A 15,465-nucleotide genomic window follows, 5' to 3' on the forward strand; every position below is an offset into this window, starting at 1 on the left:
AAAAAAAGAATTTTTATTTTCACGGCTTTGCGTTACAAACTGTAGTGAAACACTTGGGGGTTCAAAGTTCTCACAACACATCTAGATAAGTTCCTTGGGAGGTCTAGTTTCCAATATGGGGTCACTTGTGGGGGGTTTGTACTGTTTGGGTACATCAGGGGCTCTGCAAATGCAACGTGACGCCTGCAGACCAATCCATTTAAGTCTGCATTCCAAATGGCGCTCCTTCCCTTCCGAGCTCTGTCATGTGCCCAAACAGTGGTTACCCCCCACATAGGGGGTATCAGCGTACTCAGGACAAATTGGAAAACAACTTTTAGGGTCCAATTTATTCTGTTACCCTTGTAAAAATACAAAGCTGGGGGCTAAAAAATCATTTTTGTGAAAAAAAAAAGAATTTTTATTTTCACGGCTTTGCGTTACAAACTGTAGTGAAACACTTGGGGGTTCAAAGTTCTCACAACACATCTAGATAAGTTCCTTGGGAGGTCTAGTTTCCAATATGGGGTCACTTGTGGGGGGTTTGTACTGTTTGGGTACATCAGGGGCTCTGCAAATGCAACGTGACGCCTGCAGACCAATCCATTTAAGTCTGCATTCCAAATGGCGCTCCTTCCCTTCCGAGCTCTGTCATGTGCCCAAACAGTGGTTACCCCCCACATAGGGGGTATCAGCGTACTCAGGACAAATTGGAAAACAACTTTTAGGGTCCAATTTATTCTGTTACCCTTGTAAAAATACAAAGCTGGGGGCTAAAAAATCATTTTTGTGAAAAAAAAAAGAATTTTTATTTTCACGGCTTTGCGTTACAAACTGTAGTGAAACACTTGGGGGTTCAAAGTTCTCACAACACATCTAGATAAGTTCCTTGGGAGGTCTAGTTTCCAATATGGGGTCACTTGTGGGGGGTTTGTACTGTTTGGGTACATCAGGGGCTCTGCAAATGCAACGTGACGCCTGCAGACCAATCCATTTAAGTCTGCATTCCAAATGGCGCTCCTTCCCTTCCGAGCTCTGTCATGCGCCCAAACAGTGGTTACCCTCCATATATGGGGTATCAGCGTACTCAGGACAAATTGGACAACAACTTTTGGGGTCCAGTTTATTCTGTTACTCTTGTAAAAATACAAAAGCTGGGGGCTAAAAAATCATTTTTGTGAAAAAAAAAAAAGAATTTTTATTTTCACGGCTCTGCGTTATAATCTGTAGTGAAACACTTGGGGGTGCAAAGCTCTCAAAACACATCTAGATAAGTTCCTTAGGGGGTCTAATTTCCAAAATGGTGTCATTTGTGGGGGGTTTCAATGTTTAGGCACATCAGGGGCTCTCCAAACGCAACATGGCGTCCCATCTCAATTCCAGTCAATTTTGCATTGAAAAGTCAAATGGCGCTCCTTCCCTTCCAAGCTCTGCCATGCGCCCAAACAGTGGTTTACCCCAACATATGGGGTATCTGCGTACTCAGGACAAATTGCACAACGTTTTTTGGGGACCAATTTCTTCTCTTACCCTTGGGAAAATAAAAAATTGGGGGCGAAAAGATCATTTTTGTGAAAAAATATGATTTTTTATTTTTACGGCTCTGCATTATAAATTTCTGTGAAGCACTTGGTGGGTCAAAGTGCTCACCACACATCTAGATAAGTTCCTTAGGGGGTCTACTTTCCAAAATGGTGTCACTTGTAGGAGGTTTCAATGTTTAGGCACATCAGGGGCTCTCCAAACGCAACATGGCGTCCCATCTCAATTCCAGTCAATTTTGCATTGAAAAGTCAAATGGCGCTCCTTCACTTCCGAGCTCTGCCATGCGCCCAAACAGTGGTTTACCCCAACATATGGGGTATCTGCGTACTCAGGACAAATTGCACAACATTTTTTGGGGACCAATTTCTTCTCTTACCCTTGGGAAAATAAAAAATTGGGGGCGAAAAGATCATTTTTGTGAAAAAATATGATTTTTTATTTTTACGGCTCTGCATTATAAACTTCTGTGAAGCACTTGGTGGGTCAAAGTGCTCACCACACATCTAGATAAGTTCCTTAGGGGGTCTACTTTCCAAAATGGTGTCACTTGTAGGGGGTTTCAATGTTTAGGCACATCAGGGGCTCTCCAAACGCAACATGGCGTCCCATCTCAATTCCAGTCAATTTTGCATTGAAAAGTCAAATGGCGCTCCTTCCCTTCCAAGCTCTGCCATGCGCCCAAACAGTGGTTTACCCCAACATATGGGGTATCTGCGTACTCAGGACAAATTGCACAACATTTTTTGGGGACCAATTTCTTCTCTTACCATTGGGAAAATAAAAAATTGGGGGCGAAAAGATCATTTTTGTGAAAAAATATGATTTTTTATTTTTACGGCTCTGCATTATAAACTTCTGTGAAGCACTTGGTGGGTCAAAGTGCTCACCACACATCTAGATAAGTTCCTTAGGGGGTCTACTTTCCAAAATGGTGTCACTTGTAGGGGGTTTCAATGTTTAGGCACATCAGGGGCTCTCCAAACGCAACATGGCGTCCCATCTCAATTCCAGTCAATTTTGCATTGAAAAGTCAAATGGCGCTCCTTCCCTTCCAAGCTCTGCCATGCGCCCAAACAATGGTTTACACCCACATATGGGGTATCAGCGTACTCAGGACAAATTGTACAACAACTTTTGCAGTCTATTTTCTCCTGTTACCCTTGGTAAAATAAAACAAATTGGAGCTGAAATAAATTTTGTGTGAAAAAAAATTAAATGTTCATTTTTATTTAAACATTCCAAAAATTCCTGTGAAACACCTGAAGGGTTAATAAACTTCTTGAGTGTGGTTTTGAGCACCTTGAGGGGTGCAGTTTTTAGAATGGTGTCACACTTGGGTATTTTCTATCATACAGACCCCTCAAAATGACTTCAAATGAGATGTGGTCCCTAAAAAAAAATGGTGGTGTAAAAATGAGAAATTTCTGGTCAACTTTTAACCCTTATAACTCCCTAACGAAAAAAAATTTTGGTTCCAAAATTGTGCTGATGTAAAGTAGACATGTGGGAAATGTTACTTATTAAGTATTTTGCGTGACATATGTCTGTGATTTAAGGGCATAAAAATTCAAAGTTGGAAAATTGCAAAATTTTCAAAATTTTCGCCAAATTTCCGTTTTTTTCACAAATAAACGCAAGTTATATCGAAGAAATTTTACCACTATCATGAAGTACAATATGTCACAAGAAAACAATGTCAGAATCGCCAAGATCCGTTGAAGCGTTCCAGAGTTATAACCTCCTAAAGGGACAGTGGTCAGAATTGTAAAAATTGGCCCGGTCATTAACGTGCAAACCACCCTTGGGGGTGAAGGGGTTAAGAAATGTTCTAAAATTTTTAAAAATAAGAATAATTTACTCCTTGAATCCACCACTCGCCAAAGTGATGATGTCTCCTACATTAGCACACCCCTGGCCTCAACAGTCAGGAGCCAAATATGCAAACATCACAGCTGAGGCCAGCGATTAGCTACAGCGGTCAGGTGACTGATGGCACTCCTGGCACTAGCCAGGTCTTGGAGAGCAGCAGTCCTGGAAAGGATTTAAGCAGGTTGTCCACTACTTTAGCATTGATGACCTATCGTTATTATAAGTCATCAATGTGTGATCGGTGGGGGTGCGACATCCTGCACCCCTGCTGATCAGCTGTTCTCGGTGGCTGGAATTGCTCAGTTACAGAGCTGTTCAGTCTACTGATCGTGGCCGTGTACTGCACATTTGCCCCTATTGATTTTAATAGCAGGTGGATGTGCTGTAGACAGAACAGCTCTGTAGCTGAGCACTTTCAGCCTCCGCACTGAGAACAGCTGATCGGTGAGGGTGCCAGGTGTCACACCCCCACCGATCACACATTGATGACTTATCCTAACGATAGGTCATCAATGTTAAAGTAGTGGACAGCCTCTTTAAATCCTTTCCAGGACTGCTGCTGCCCAAGACCTTGCTAGTCCCAGGAGTGATATCTGTCACCTGACTGCTTAAAAGGGTAAGTAACGGGAATTTCTTTATTTGGGACGATGTCTTTTGACACAATTTAAAAAAAAAAAAAAAAAAATCCCAGCAAAGTCCTTTAATTAAAGCTGGAGATAAAATCCACATTAATTCATAAGGGTTACCTTGACTATTGCTAGGTTTCTACTGCTATTTTGGTCATGTAGTCGAAGTAAATCTTAAGTTACAGTTAAACCTAGGGCAGAGATCTGCTTGACCAAAATGGAAGTTAGCAGGTCATTTGACTAAATCACTCAGAAAATAAGACAGCAATATTAATGAATTACACCAAAAAGGGACAGTATTTAACCCAAAAATATTTGTCGCAGGTAATAGCAAGTGTGCTCAGAAATCTTTCTTGGCGAGCCGACGTCAACAGTAAGAAGACTTTGCGTGAAGTTGGCAGTGTTAAAGCTTTGACAGAATGCGCACTGGATGTTAAGAAGGTAAATGTGCATTTATATGACTTGCTGCTAATCTCTTTAAAATGAAAGAATTGTCATATCTAAATAATACAGGTTATAATTCTTCTCATGATATATTACAATGTTTTGTTTTATTTTTAGGAATCCACACTGAAGAGTGTACTGAGTGCCCTGTGGAACTTGTCAGCTCACTGTACAGAGAATAAAGCAGACATATGTTCGGTGGATGGGGCCCTTGCTTTCCTAGTTGGCACGTTAACTTACCGAAGTCAGACCAATACATTGGCCATTATTGAGAGCGGCGGAGGAATACTGCGAAATGTATCCAGCCTGATTGCTACTAATGAAGACCACAGGTCTGCTTATAGTACCAGCCAGAAGTACCTTTACATTGGTAAGTAGATTGCAGATTGGTAGCAGATTGTCTAACTCTGTTTTGTGTTTCATCGTAGGCAAATCTTGCGGGAGAACAGCTGCTTGCAGACCTTATTACAGCACTTGAAATCACACAGCCTAACCATTGTCAGCAACGCGTGTGGGACCTTGTGGAATTTATCTGCACGCAATGCTAAGGACCAGGAAGCTCTTTGGGATATGGGTGCTGTCAGCATGCTCAAGAACCTCATCCATTCAAAACACAAAATGATAGCAATGGGCAGTGCAGCAGCCTTAAGAAATCTAATGGCAAATAGACCTGCTAAATATAAAGATGCCAATATCATGTCTCCAGGATCTACTGTCCCATCTCTTCATGTACGGAAGCAGAAAGCGCTAGAAGCAGAGCTCGACGCACAACATTTGTCTGAAACTTTTGACAACATTGATAACCTAAGTCCTAAAACCTCTCACCGCAATAAGCAGAGACATAAGCAGAATATGTACAGCGAATATGCTGTAGATTCTAGCAGACATGATGAGTCCATTTGCAGGTCCGACAACTTTAACCCTGGGAATTTGACTGTCCTTTCTCCATATATGAATGCAACAGTTTTGCCAGCACCCTCTCCCAGGACAGCAGGTGATGGTAACAGAACAGAAAAGGACAGGGAAAGGCCAGGAGTAAACACCTATCATTCAGGAAGTGAAGTAAACTCATCCAAACGTATTGGATTACAGCTATTAACTACTGCTCCGATTTCTAAAGTTTTGGATGAGGTGTCAAATATTCATCTTGTTGAGGACAGAATTTCACCACCCACTTCAGAAGTGCACAGTGCATTGGAAGAAAGAACTGTTTCTAGAAAGACTCCTACAAACCATTCCCTTACAAACCCATACAGTTTCACGAAAGGAGATCATTCTAACAGAACATGTCCTGTATCCTATATTAAAATGTCATCAAATGATAGCTTAAACAGCGTTGGCAGCACTGATGGCTATGGAAAACGTGGTCAAGTAAAGCCTTCAATTGAGGCTTACTCCGAGGACGACGAAAGTAAATTTTGCAGTTATGGACAATATCCTGCAGGGTTGGCTCACAAAATACACAGTGCTAATCACATGGATGATAATGACACTGAACTGGACACCCCAATAAACTATAGCTTAAAATACTCAGATGAGCAGTTGAATTCTGGCAGACAAAGCCCATCTCAAAATGATCGCTGGGCCAGGCCTAAACATTTAATTGAAAATGAACTAAAACAAAATGAGCAAAGGCAACCTAGGAACCAAAAGACGTCTTACAATGTGTTTCCTGAAAACAAAGAAGAGAAACACACAAAATTCTCTTCGCACTTTACTAAGCCAGAAAATGTTTCCCCATATAGATCAAGAGCATCGAACACTCAAGGAGATCAAATGCGATCAAATTCTACTATTGGAATGAATCAGAAGTCTAACAAACCACACTGTCAAGTTGACGATTATGATGATGACAAAACAACTAATTTCGGTGAACGTTATTCTGAAGAAGAGCAGCAGGAGGAGGAAGATGGCAGACAAGTCAACTTCAATATGACTAAATATAACCAAGAGGAACATCATGTTGAGCAGCCCATTGATTACAGTCGAAAGTACCCACCAGATGTTCCACCATTAACTCAAAAGACATCATTTTCCTTTTCAAAGAGCTCTTCCAAACAGAGGACTAAGAAAGACCATGCGCCACCCAGCAGTAATACTCCAACACCCAATACAAACCAGCAGAATCAACTTCATCCTAGTTCTGCTCAAACCAGAAGTGGACAAACAAGACAGAAGCAAGCTTCAAGTAAACCTCCTTCAATTAACCAAGAAACCATACAAACCTACTGCGTTGAAGACACACCTATATGCTTTTCTCGCTGCAGCTCTTTGTCATCTTTGTCTTCAGCTGAAGATGATATTGAAGGAAGAGGGAGAAGTGTCCAGGCAGAAAGTGGAAACAATACTCTCCAAATAACTGAACTAAAAGAGGTCAGAGATTCTACAACAAAAGAAGGTGCTTCTACCGAAACTCGTTCAGCACCACATCATTTACGATCCAAAACAAGCAGGCTGCAGGCATCAAACTTGTCTCCAGCTGATGCGGCAAGACACAAATCAGTTGAATTTTCTTCAGGTGCTAAATCTCCTTCAAAAAGTGGTGCTCAAACACCTAAAAGCCCACCAGAACATTATGTCCAAGAAACTCCTCTAATGTTTAGCAGATGTACATCTGTGAGCTCACTGGATAGTTTTGAAAGTCATTCAATAGCTAGCTCTGTGCAAAGTGAACCGTGCAGTGGTATGGTGAGTGGAATTATAAGTCCTAGTGATCTTCCTGACAGCCCAGGACAAACAATGCCACCAAGCAGATGTAAGACTCCACCACCCCCTCAAGCAGCACAAAATAAGAGAGAGACCAGTAAACCAAAAGCAACAAGTAATACTGAAGAAAGGGAGCAGGTGACTAAACCGACTGCTGTGCACGCAGCAATTCAGAGGGTCCAGGTGCTTCAGGAAGCTGATACCTTGCTACATTTTGCTACTGAGAGTACACCAGATGGATTTTCGTGTGCATCGAGCCTCAGTGCTCTTAGCCTTGACGAACCATATATTCCTAAAGATGTAGAGCTTAAAATTATGCCTCCAGTATTTGAAAATGATCAAGCCAATGAACCAGAGTCTGACAAATCAAAAGAATCAACCGAACGTCACAACAAAAAGGAAAAGAAGCAAGGAGAGTCAGAAAAAGACATGCTCGATGACACAGATGATGATATTGACATATTAGAGGAATGTATAATATCTGCTATGCCTACAAAATCCTCAAGGAAAAGCAAAAAATCTTCCCAACCAGCTGCATCCAAAGCTGCTCCTCCTACTGTTAGAAAGCCAAGCCAGCTGCCAGTCTATAAACTTCTGCCTCCTCAAAACAGACTGCAGGCTCAAAAGCATGTAAGTTTCACCCATACAGATGATATGCCTAAAGTGTATTGTGTAGAAGGCACACCAATAAATTTTTCTACAGCAACTTCTCTTAGCGACCTCACGATAGAATCACCACCAAATGAACTGGCAACTAATGATCAGGTTAATACTGTACCTGTTTCTGCTAACTATGAAAAAAGGGACACAATACCTACCGAGGGGAGAAGTACAGATGAGAAACAAGTAGGAAAGGGCAAAAATACTACTACTTCACGTCTAGATGAAGATAAAAATGAGGAAGGTGACATTCTGGCCGAATGTATACACTCTGCAATGCCCAAAGGTAAAAGTCACAAGCCTTATAGAGTCAAAAAGATTATGGATCAAATTAATCATACATCTTCCCCTGCTCCTGGAAATAAAAATTCACAAGAAAATGAAAGGAAGCTAACCTCTCCTGTTAAACCTATGACACAACCAAATGGACGGCCAAAGAAAAACCCTGATCAAAAAAGGAGTTTAATACCTGAAAAACCTTACAATGACACAAGAAAACAGAATAGTAAAAATCCGAGAGAAGCAAATGAGAAACTAACAAACAATGAAGAACGTGCAAAAGGAAGCTTTGCCTTTGATTCCCCCCACCACTATACTCCAATTGAGGGAACACCTTACTGTTTTTCAAGAAATGATTCATTGAGTTCTTTAGACTTTGATGAAGATGATGTTGATCTTTCCAAAGAAAAAGAAGAGTTGCGGAAAGACAAAGAGGTGAAAGAAACTGACACAAAGGAGGATAAAAATTATCCATCATCAAAGCAGTCATTAGCTCAAGAACAGCATGAGCAAAGTAATATAGCTGGAAGAGATCGGTCAAAATCATTACTACAAAAACAGGCTTCATTTCCACCTCCATCTAAAGGCCAAGATAAAGGGGGAGCATCAGAAGAGAAAATGCAGAACTTTGCTATTGAAAATACACCTGTTTGCTTTTCACGCAATTCATCTCTTAGCTCATTAAGTGATATTGATCAAGAGAATAATAACAAAAAAATTGAGCCACTTAAGCCAAGTGAACAACCAGACTCCCAAATGGAAATGCGGAGACCTCAGACCTCAGGCTATGCTCCTAAATCTTTTCATGTTGAGGATACCCCAGTTTGCTTTTCTCGTAATAGCTCTCTCAGTTCTTTAAGCATTGACTCTGAAGATGATTTGCTACAAGAATGTATTAGTTCTGCAATGCCAAAGAAGAAGAAGCCCTCAAAGAACAAAACTGAAAATGAGAAAGTCCGTTCAAATAGTATTGGTGGTATTCTTGCTGAAGAGCCAGACCTTACACTTGATTTAAGAGATTTACAAAGTCCTGACTCTGAAAATGCATTTTCTCCAGATTCTGAAAACTTTGACTGGAAAGCAATCCAGGAAGGCGCTAATTCAATTGTCAGTCGAATACATCAAGCAGCTGCTGCCTCATTGTCCCGGCAAGGATCTTCAGACTCAGATTCGATCCTTTCACTGAAATCTGGCATTTCGTTGGGCTCCCCTTTCCATCTAACACCTGACAAAGAAGAGAAACCCATCACTGCTAACAAAGGGCCGAGAATTTTAAAGCCTGGAGAAAAAAGTTCATTGGAGGGTAAGAAAAATGAAGATGAGACTAAAGGCATTAAAGGAGGAAAGAAGGTATATAAAAGTATGATTACCGGAAAATCACGATCCAGCTCTGATTTTTCAAGTCAGTGTAAACAGCCAGCACAAGCAAATATGCCCTCGATATCTCGAGGTAGAACAATGATTCATATTCCAGGTGTACGTGCTAGTTCTCCAAGTACAAGCCCTGTTTCAAAGAAAGCTCCCGTCCTAAAGAATGCATCATCCAAAAGTTCTAATGACAACTCTACTAGCTCTCCTAGAGTGCAAAAACCATTAAAATCTGAATCATTCTATAATACCAGACAATCAGCTCCATTAGGTGGACCAAGTAAAGGGTCATCTAGATCAGGTTCAAGAGAGTCTACACCTTCAAAACCTTTTCCTCAACCATTAAGTAGACCTATGCAGTCACCTGGTCGAAGTTCAATTTCGCCAGGCAGAAATGGGATAAGTCCCCCAAACAAATTTTCTCAGTTGCCAAGAACATCCTCCCCTAGCACAGCATCCACTAGATCCTCTGGCTCAGGCAGAATGTCATATACATCTCCAGGTAGGCAGTTAAGTCAGCAGAATATGAGCAAACAGTCGAGTCTACAAAAAACAGCCAGTGGTATCCCAAGAAGTGAGTCTGCATCAAAGGGCTTAAATCAAAATGCAAACAACTCTGGATCAACTAAAAAGGTAGAGCTGTCTAGAATGTCTTCAACAAAATCCAGTGGAAGTGAATCTGATAGATCTGAAAGACCAACTTTAGTACGTCAGTCTACTTTTATTAAGGAAGCACCTAGTCCAACTTTAAGGAGAAAATTGGAGGAGTCTGCATCATTTGAGTCCTTATCATCTTCATCAAGAGCAGATTCCCCAACAAGATCTCAGTCACAGACACCAGTATTAAGTCCTTCTTTTCCTGATATGTCATTATCAACTCATTCTGTACAATCAGGCGGATGGAGAAAAACTCCACCAAACCTAAACACCTCATCAGACCATGGCGACGTCCGAAAGCGTCATGACATAAGCCGGTCCCATTCTGAATCACCATCCAGGCTTCCAATTACACGATCGGGAACTTGGAAGCGTGAACACAGTAAGCATTCATCTTCACTTCCTCGTGTTAGCACTTGGAGAAGAACTGGAAGCTCATCTTCCATTTTGTCTGCGTCTTCTGAATCCAGTGAGAAAGCAAAAAGTGAAGATGAAAAACAGCCATGTTCCTTTCCAGGTCCTAAATTTCAAACAGACTGTCCATCAGCAAAAGGAACTTGGAGAAAAATAAAGGAGAATGAAGTACTTGACACGGCAAATAATGGAACAAGTGCATTTGCTGAATCAGCAGAAACTAGGACGGTCTATCAAATGGCACCAGCAGTTTCTAAAACAGAAGATGTATGGGTAAGAATTGAGGACTGTCCCATCAATAACCCTAGGTCAGGGAGATCCCCTTCTGGAAATTCTCCCCCAGTTATTGACAACATCTCAGAGCCAGGAGAAAAGGATGAGGGAGTAAGAGACTCACAAGGAAGGCATAATTCTGGGAATGGAAATGGGCTAGTTTTGGAAAATAGGCAGAAATCCTTTATTAAATTGGATAGTTTAGATCCAAAAGGGAGTGACCCAAAGCCGGTAATCAGCAGTCAGCCGTCAGGGCAAGAGACAAATGAAAATTGTGTTACAGAGCGTACTCCTTTTAGCTCCAGCAGCTCCAGCAAGCACAGTTCACCAAGTGGGACTGTTGCAGCACGCGTGACTCCATTTAATTATAACCCTAGTCCTAGAAAAAGCACTGCAGATGGTAGCACAGCCCGACCTTCCCAGATCCCCACGCCTGTGGCTACAAATTCCAAAAAAAGGGACTCAAAGAGTGAAGCTACAGACTCTAGTGGTTCACAAAGTCCCAAAAGACATTCTGGCTCATATTTGGTGACTTCTGTTTGAAAAGACTATGTACTATTGTTTGCAATGAAATACTGATGTATTATTTTTTAGATGTCCGTGTATATTGTTCAAAGACACAAATATAAAATCTGTAAATACTGACTTTTGATGAGGGTTGTTCAGGAAGCCATACTACATGACACAATATTGTCACTTACTGTAAAATAACTGATACAGCTTCAAAATAATAAAACCCAGGTTATTTATAGAGCTTTTTCAATAAACCATAATCGGGTCTTTTAGAGCATTTGAAGCTTTTTGGGCACCGAGGCATACTGTTAACAAGAATACTCAAGCAATCCATACAGATACCCTTTATAACTGTGGCTGGGTCCTTTTTATTGAAAGGATCTGACCGACGGACTGTTGGTTTAGTAATTGTGAATACATTTAACTAAGCAACTTATGCGGCTGTAAACAGCAATGTGACTTCTACTGAAAGGTGTTTTTATTTGTTTTTCTATTTTTTTTTTTCTCCCGCTCTCCCAATTCCTCCCCTGGCTGGCCTTTCTGCATGACCGATCTGACAATCCAAGTACTGTGATCTCATGATGTGCATAGGTACAATAGGTATTGTGTAACAATCCACAATGAAAAAAGGAAATCTGTGTTGCAGTTATAGACATCCGCCAAGTTCCCCCACCCCCTTGTAGACTCTGCTTTCTCAGAGATTAGGTAGACCCCCCCACTGCTATGCTGTATAGTGTATGTCCTGGTATTTGAGGTGAGATGGCTGCTCTTTATGATGAGACCATGGTGTCTCGGACTAATCTAACTGAACATTTCTGAATAAATTATTACTGTATGTAAATTCATAAGTGTTTTTATTGTGAACTGTAAAGATACGTGGCATGCACATATTTTTTTTTAATGGGAGCAGGGCGCTAGATTTTTTGTTTTTAATAGATACATAGCTGAATTATGTTGCTTGATCCAAGTATAACCTTTAAGGGCCCCCATTATCTTTTTCAAAAAATATCTGACTAATATGAGATTAGTAAGGGATTTTGAAAACATGGCTTTGGCTAAACCAAATGTCATTGCCTGCTCTTTTATGTCAGCATTGTTAACTTTGCACAGAAGACCGAAGTAACTGGTGACTGGTTGCTAGGGACAACAGAATTTAAAAGGCTGTCTCCATAGCAACACTATTTCAAATGCAATGTCCCTTTGCTGACATCGGAGAGCAATAAAAACTGTTTGACAGCAGTCAACCCATGCTACTTATATTTAACTCCATGATAAGCCATACATTTTGTGGCATAGTGATCGCTGCCGCCATTCATAATTCTGATGCGCGATGGTCGCTCCGCGCACTCTGTCAAAAATGGCGGAGATGGCAAAAGTTGCAAAATTTTCGTGCAGCCTCGAGTTGCACCAAAATGTAACAGTTTTTCACAGCTTTATTCTGGCGTGAAAGCTTTGATGAATCGGCCCCATATACTTTAAAATCCTGGAGATAATTTTCTGTCGTGAGTTAGAATCGAGCCATTGCAAAAAATGGAAATTATCACTTGCTGCCAAAATCTTTCTCCACAAATGAAGTCACTCCGCTCCAGTAACGTTAACGTTCTTGTTATACTTTGCACTTTTGTTTTCTTATTACGACTGGTGTAAATCCTGGTTTCATCACCTAACCTGATTTTTACATGTAGTTGTACTACCAGAAAGGAACTGACTTGTACTAAACTCAACTTATTTATTAATTATGAAAAGCTATCTGCACTCTGATCGTCCTTTTTGTTGTTCGCTGGCCGGAGTTCTGCAATGCAGGGCTCCAGCTAGTAACAGATCAGATAACCTGCACACACTTGCAGACTGTGTGTATCGTTAGTAATAAAAGTGAATTAGTATGTAAAGCCAAGATGGGAATAATGTATTTCTGAATGGTTGTGGAAAAAGTTTTAATTTAAATACTAACTTTTTTTTTCTTGTCAAGGCAGTTTATCTATGCGTGACTAAGAAAATTTTATGACTTTTGCAATAAAAATTAAAACAGTGATGTGTCTGGTTTAAGTGATTTCAATCAAACCATATCTGGATGGTATTCACTCAGGGGAATGGGGCAACTTCTGCTATGCCCCCCAGCATTGCTGTAGCTACAAGCTAGTGCTGGTCTTTTCAGGAGACGGAGACCACTACTAGACAATCCCTTCTGAATAGCTACAGTCTAGTGCAGAAAAAGGGCACAATTACCGCCTGGACCAGCAGTGCTCTGGCAGTGTCCCCCAGCGGTCATGTTATGTCATGTGGCAATTGATTGGCTGCAGCCTTTCAGTATTTGTCAGACCAAATGTCCGCAGGGTAGGTATGCGCCTATTTTTTGCACTGGAGCTATCAAGGAGTTGTCCAGTAATGAACCATCACTTTAATACAACTTTGGAAACCTAATTCTAATGTGGTTTAACCTTTTTTTTCTCTAGTCTTAAAACTTGCTGCATAGGCCTAGATCTATTGTAATGGTAACTAAAATAATCAAAAAAGGTATCTTATTTGTGAATGGCTTAGTATGAATCTCCTTGTCACTTGGGCCGTGGGGATTAAACTCTCATTTAATATTGTCACTATTTTGGTGCTTACAGACAACTGTACGAAAAATCGTCCCGAGTTTTCTAAAAATAAAAAACATAACAATACTGTTTTCATCTATAAAACAATTTTTTTTTCTTATTTTCATCTGTGTGCCATCTATTGTCACACAGCTACATTAAAATATGGACACGATCACATACAGCTGCCCAGGTTTATAATAGAAATCTATTCCTAAAAATCAGATTCCACCCTGATGGTTTGTGTGGGATCTGATATTTTTTTTTTCCTTGCACCCATAGACTTGAATGTGCGAGTCTCTGAAGAAAGTAGTACATGTAGCGTTTTTTTTTTCCTCACCGACAATTGGCCCAAGAAAGAAATCATTCATCTGAACATCCCTATTGGATAACATGGGTCAGTGGGGGGTCCGATTTATAGGATGTCCGCATGATCCGTTTAGCTAACAAACTCTGCTGCACTTTGCATTCAGTGTATATCGGAGGCACGTGTATCTCTTATATGCCCCTCCCCCCCAGCAAAGTTTGTGTACATACAAAATAAATAGTTGCACAATTTAAAACGCTTTGGGGACATTTATCATTCTAAATGTACCTCAATTCTGCTGCAATTTGTGCCTAAAAACTTCCATGACTTACAATAGTTATGAGTTTCTTTTACTTAAATATTTTTTCTAAGTTTTTCAAATAAGTTACCATTCACTGTGTATTAACAGTTTAGTGCTAAGGGGGCTTTCACCCTGCGTTCAGGCACCGTTCACTGGCCCTGTCAGACAGATGGGGCCATAGACTATAATGGTGCTGACAGAGTGAACGCTCGCTCTGTTGTGCATCATTTTCGGGTGTGCACGCCTACTGGAGACAGACACTCGGATGTAGTAGACTGCGTCTGGGTGTCTGTCTCCAGTAGGAGTACACGCCCGAAAATTATGCAGTGCAGAAAGCACATTTGCTCTGTCGGCACCATTATAGTCTATGGCCCAATCGACGCATATACCCAAATCCTGCTTTGTGGGGGTTCAGACGTAACCCCGACTGGGACAGTGAACAGGTGCCGGAACGCAGTGTGAAAACACACCCTAAGTCGTAGGATCACCAAGAAGTGGGAAACTGCAATCAAACTTGAATAAAATACCTCTTTATGCATAGCCCCTATTAGGTGAGTACAACGTCACTATAAAGCTTTCTTGATAGATATATAAGAATATTTTACTTCCTTGTTGTTGGCAAGGAATATCAGGCTCCGTAAGAAACAGAAACAACAAAAGGATACAAACATTTGGGTCACTTTCCCTACACATCTAATATAGGTTAAAGGACCACTCCAGCTGGGGTTTTTTTTATATATATTTCCCCTCTGTAATGTATGTACACTGTGCGCGTCAAAATGTACCCACCGTTGTCTTCTGCCTTTTCCAGCTCTGCTTCGGTGCTCTCCTACATCATGTCACCACAGTTGTGACCAGCCGGCTCACACACGGTCTTGTGTGGACTAGAAGTCATTTCTCAGTGTTAGTCCATGAGACACAGAACAAAGCTCTCCTAAGGTTACA

The 15,465-nt window shown here is 41.0% G+C and overlaps 1 protein-coding gene across 3 annotated transcripts in view; it reads left to right on the plus strand.

The window, feature by feature from the left end:
- APC (APC regulator of Wnt signaling pathway) overlaps positions 1–13,363 on the plus strand; it is a 170,991-nt gene extending 157,628 nt beyond the window's left edge. For all 3 annotated transcript variants that reach the window (XM_077290378.1, XM_077290389.1, XM_077290400.1), the window contains 3 exons: positions 4,344–4,460; positions 4,581–4,795; positions 4,892–13,363. In XM_077290378.1, the coding sequence (XP_077146493.1) occupies positions 4,344–4,460; positions 4,581–4,795; positions 4,892–11,363 (6,804 nt within the window). In that variant the 3' untranslated portion in view covers positions 11,364–13,363. The remainder of the gene's footprint in view (positions 1–4,343; positions 4,461–4,580; positions 4,796–4,891) is intronic.
- The last annotated feature ends 2,102 nt before the right edge of the window (positions 13,364–15,465 follow it).

This window comes from Ranitomeya variabilis, chromosome 1, assembly GCF_051348905.1.
Source record: "Ranitomeya variabilis isolate aRanVar5 chromosome 1, aRanVar5.hap1, whole genome shotgun sequence".
Classification (NCBI taxonomy): Eukaryota; Metazoa; Chordata; class Amphibia; order Anura; family Dendrobatidae; genus Ranitomeya; species Ranitomeya variabilis.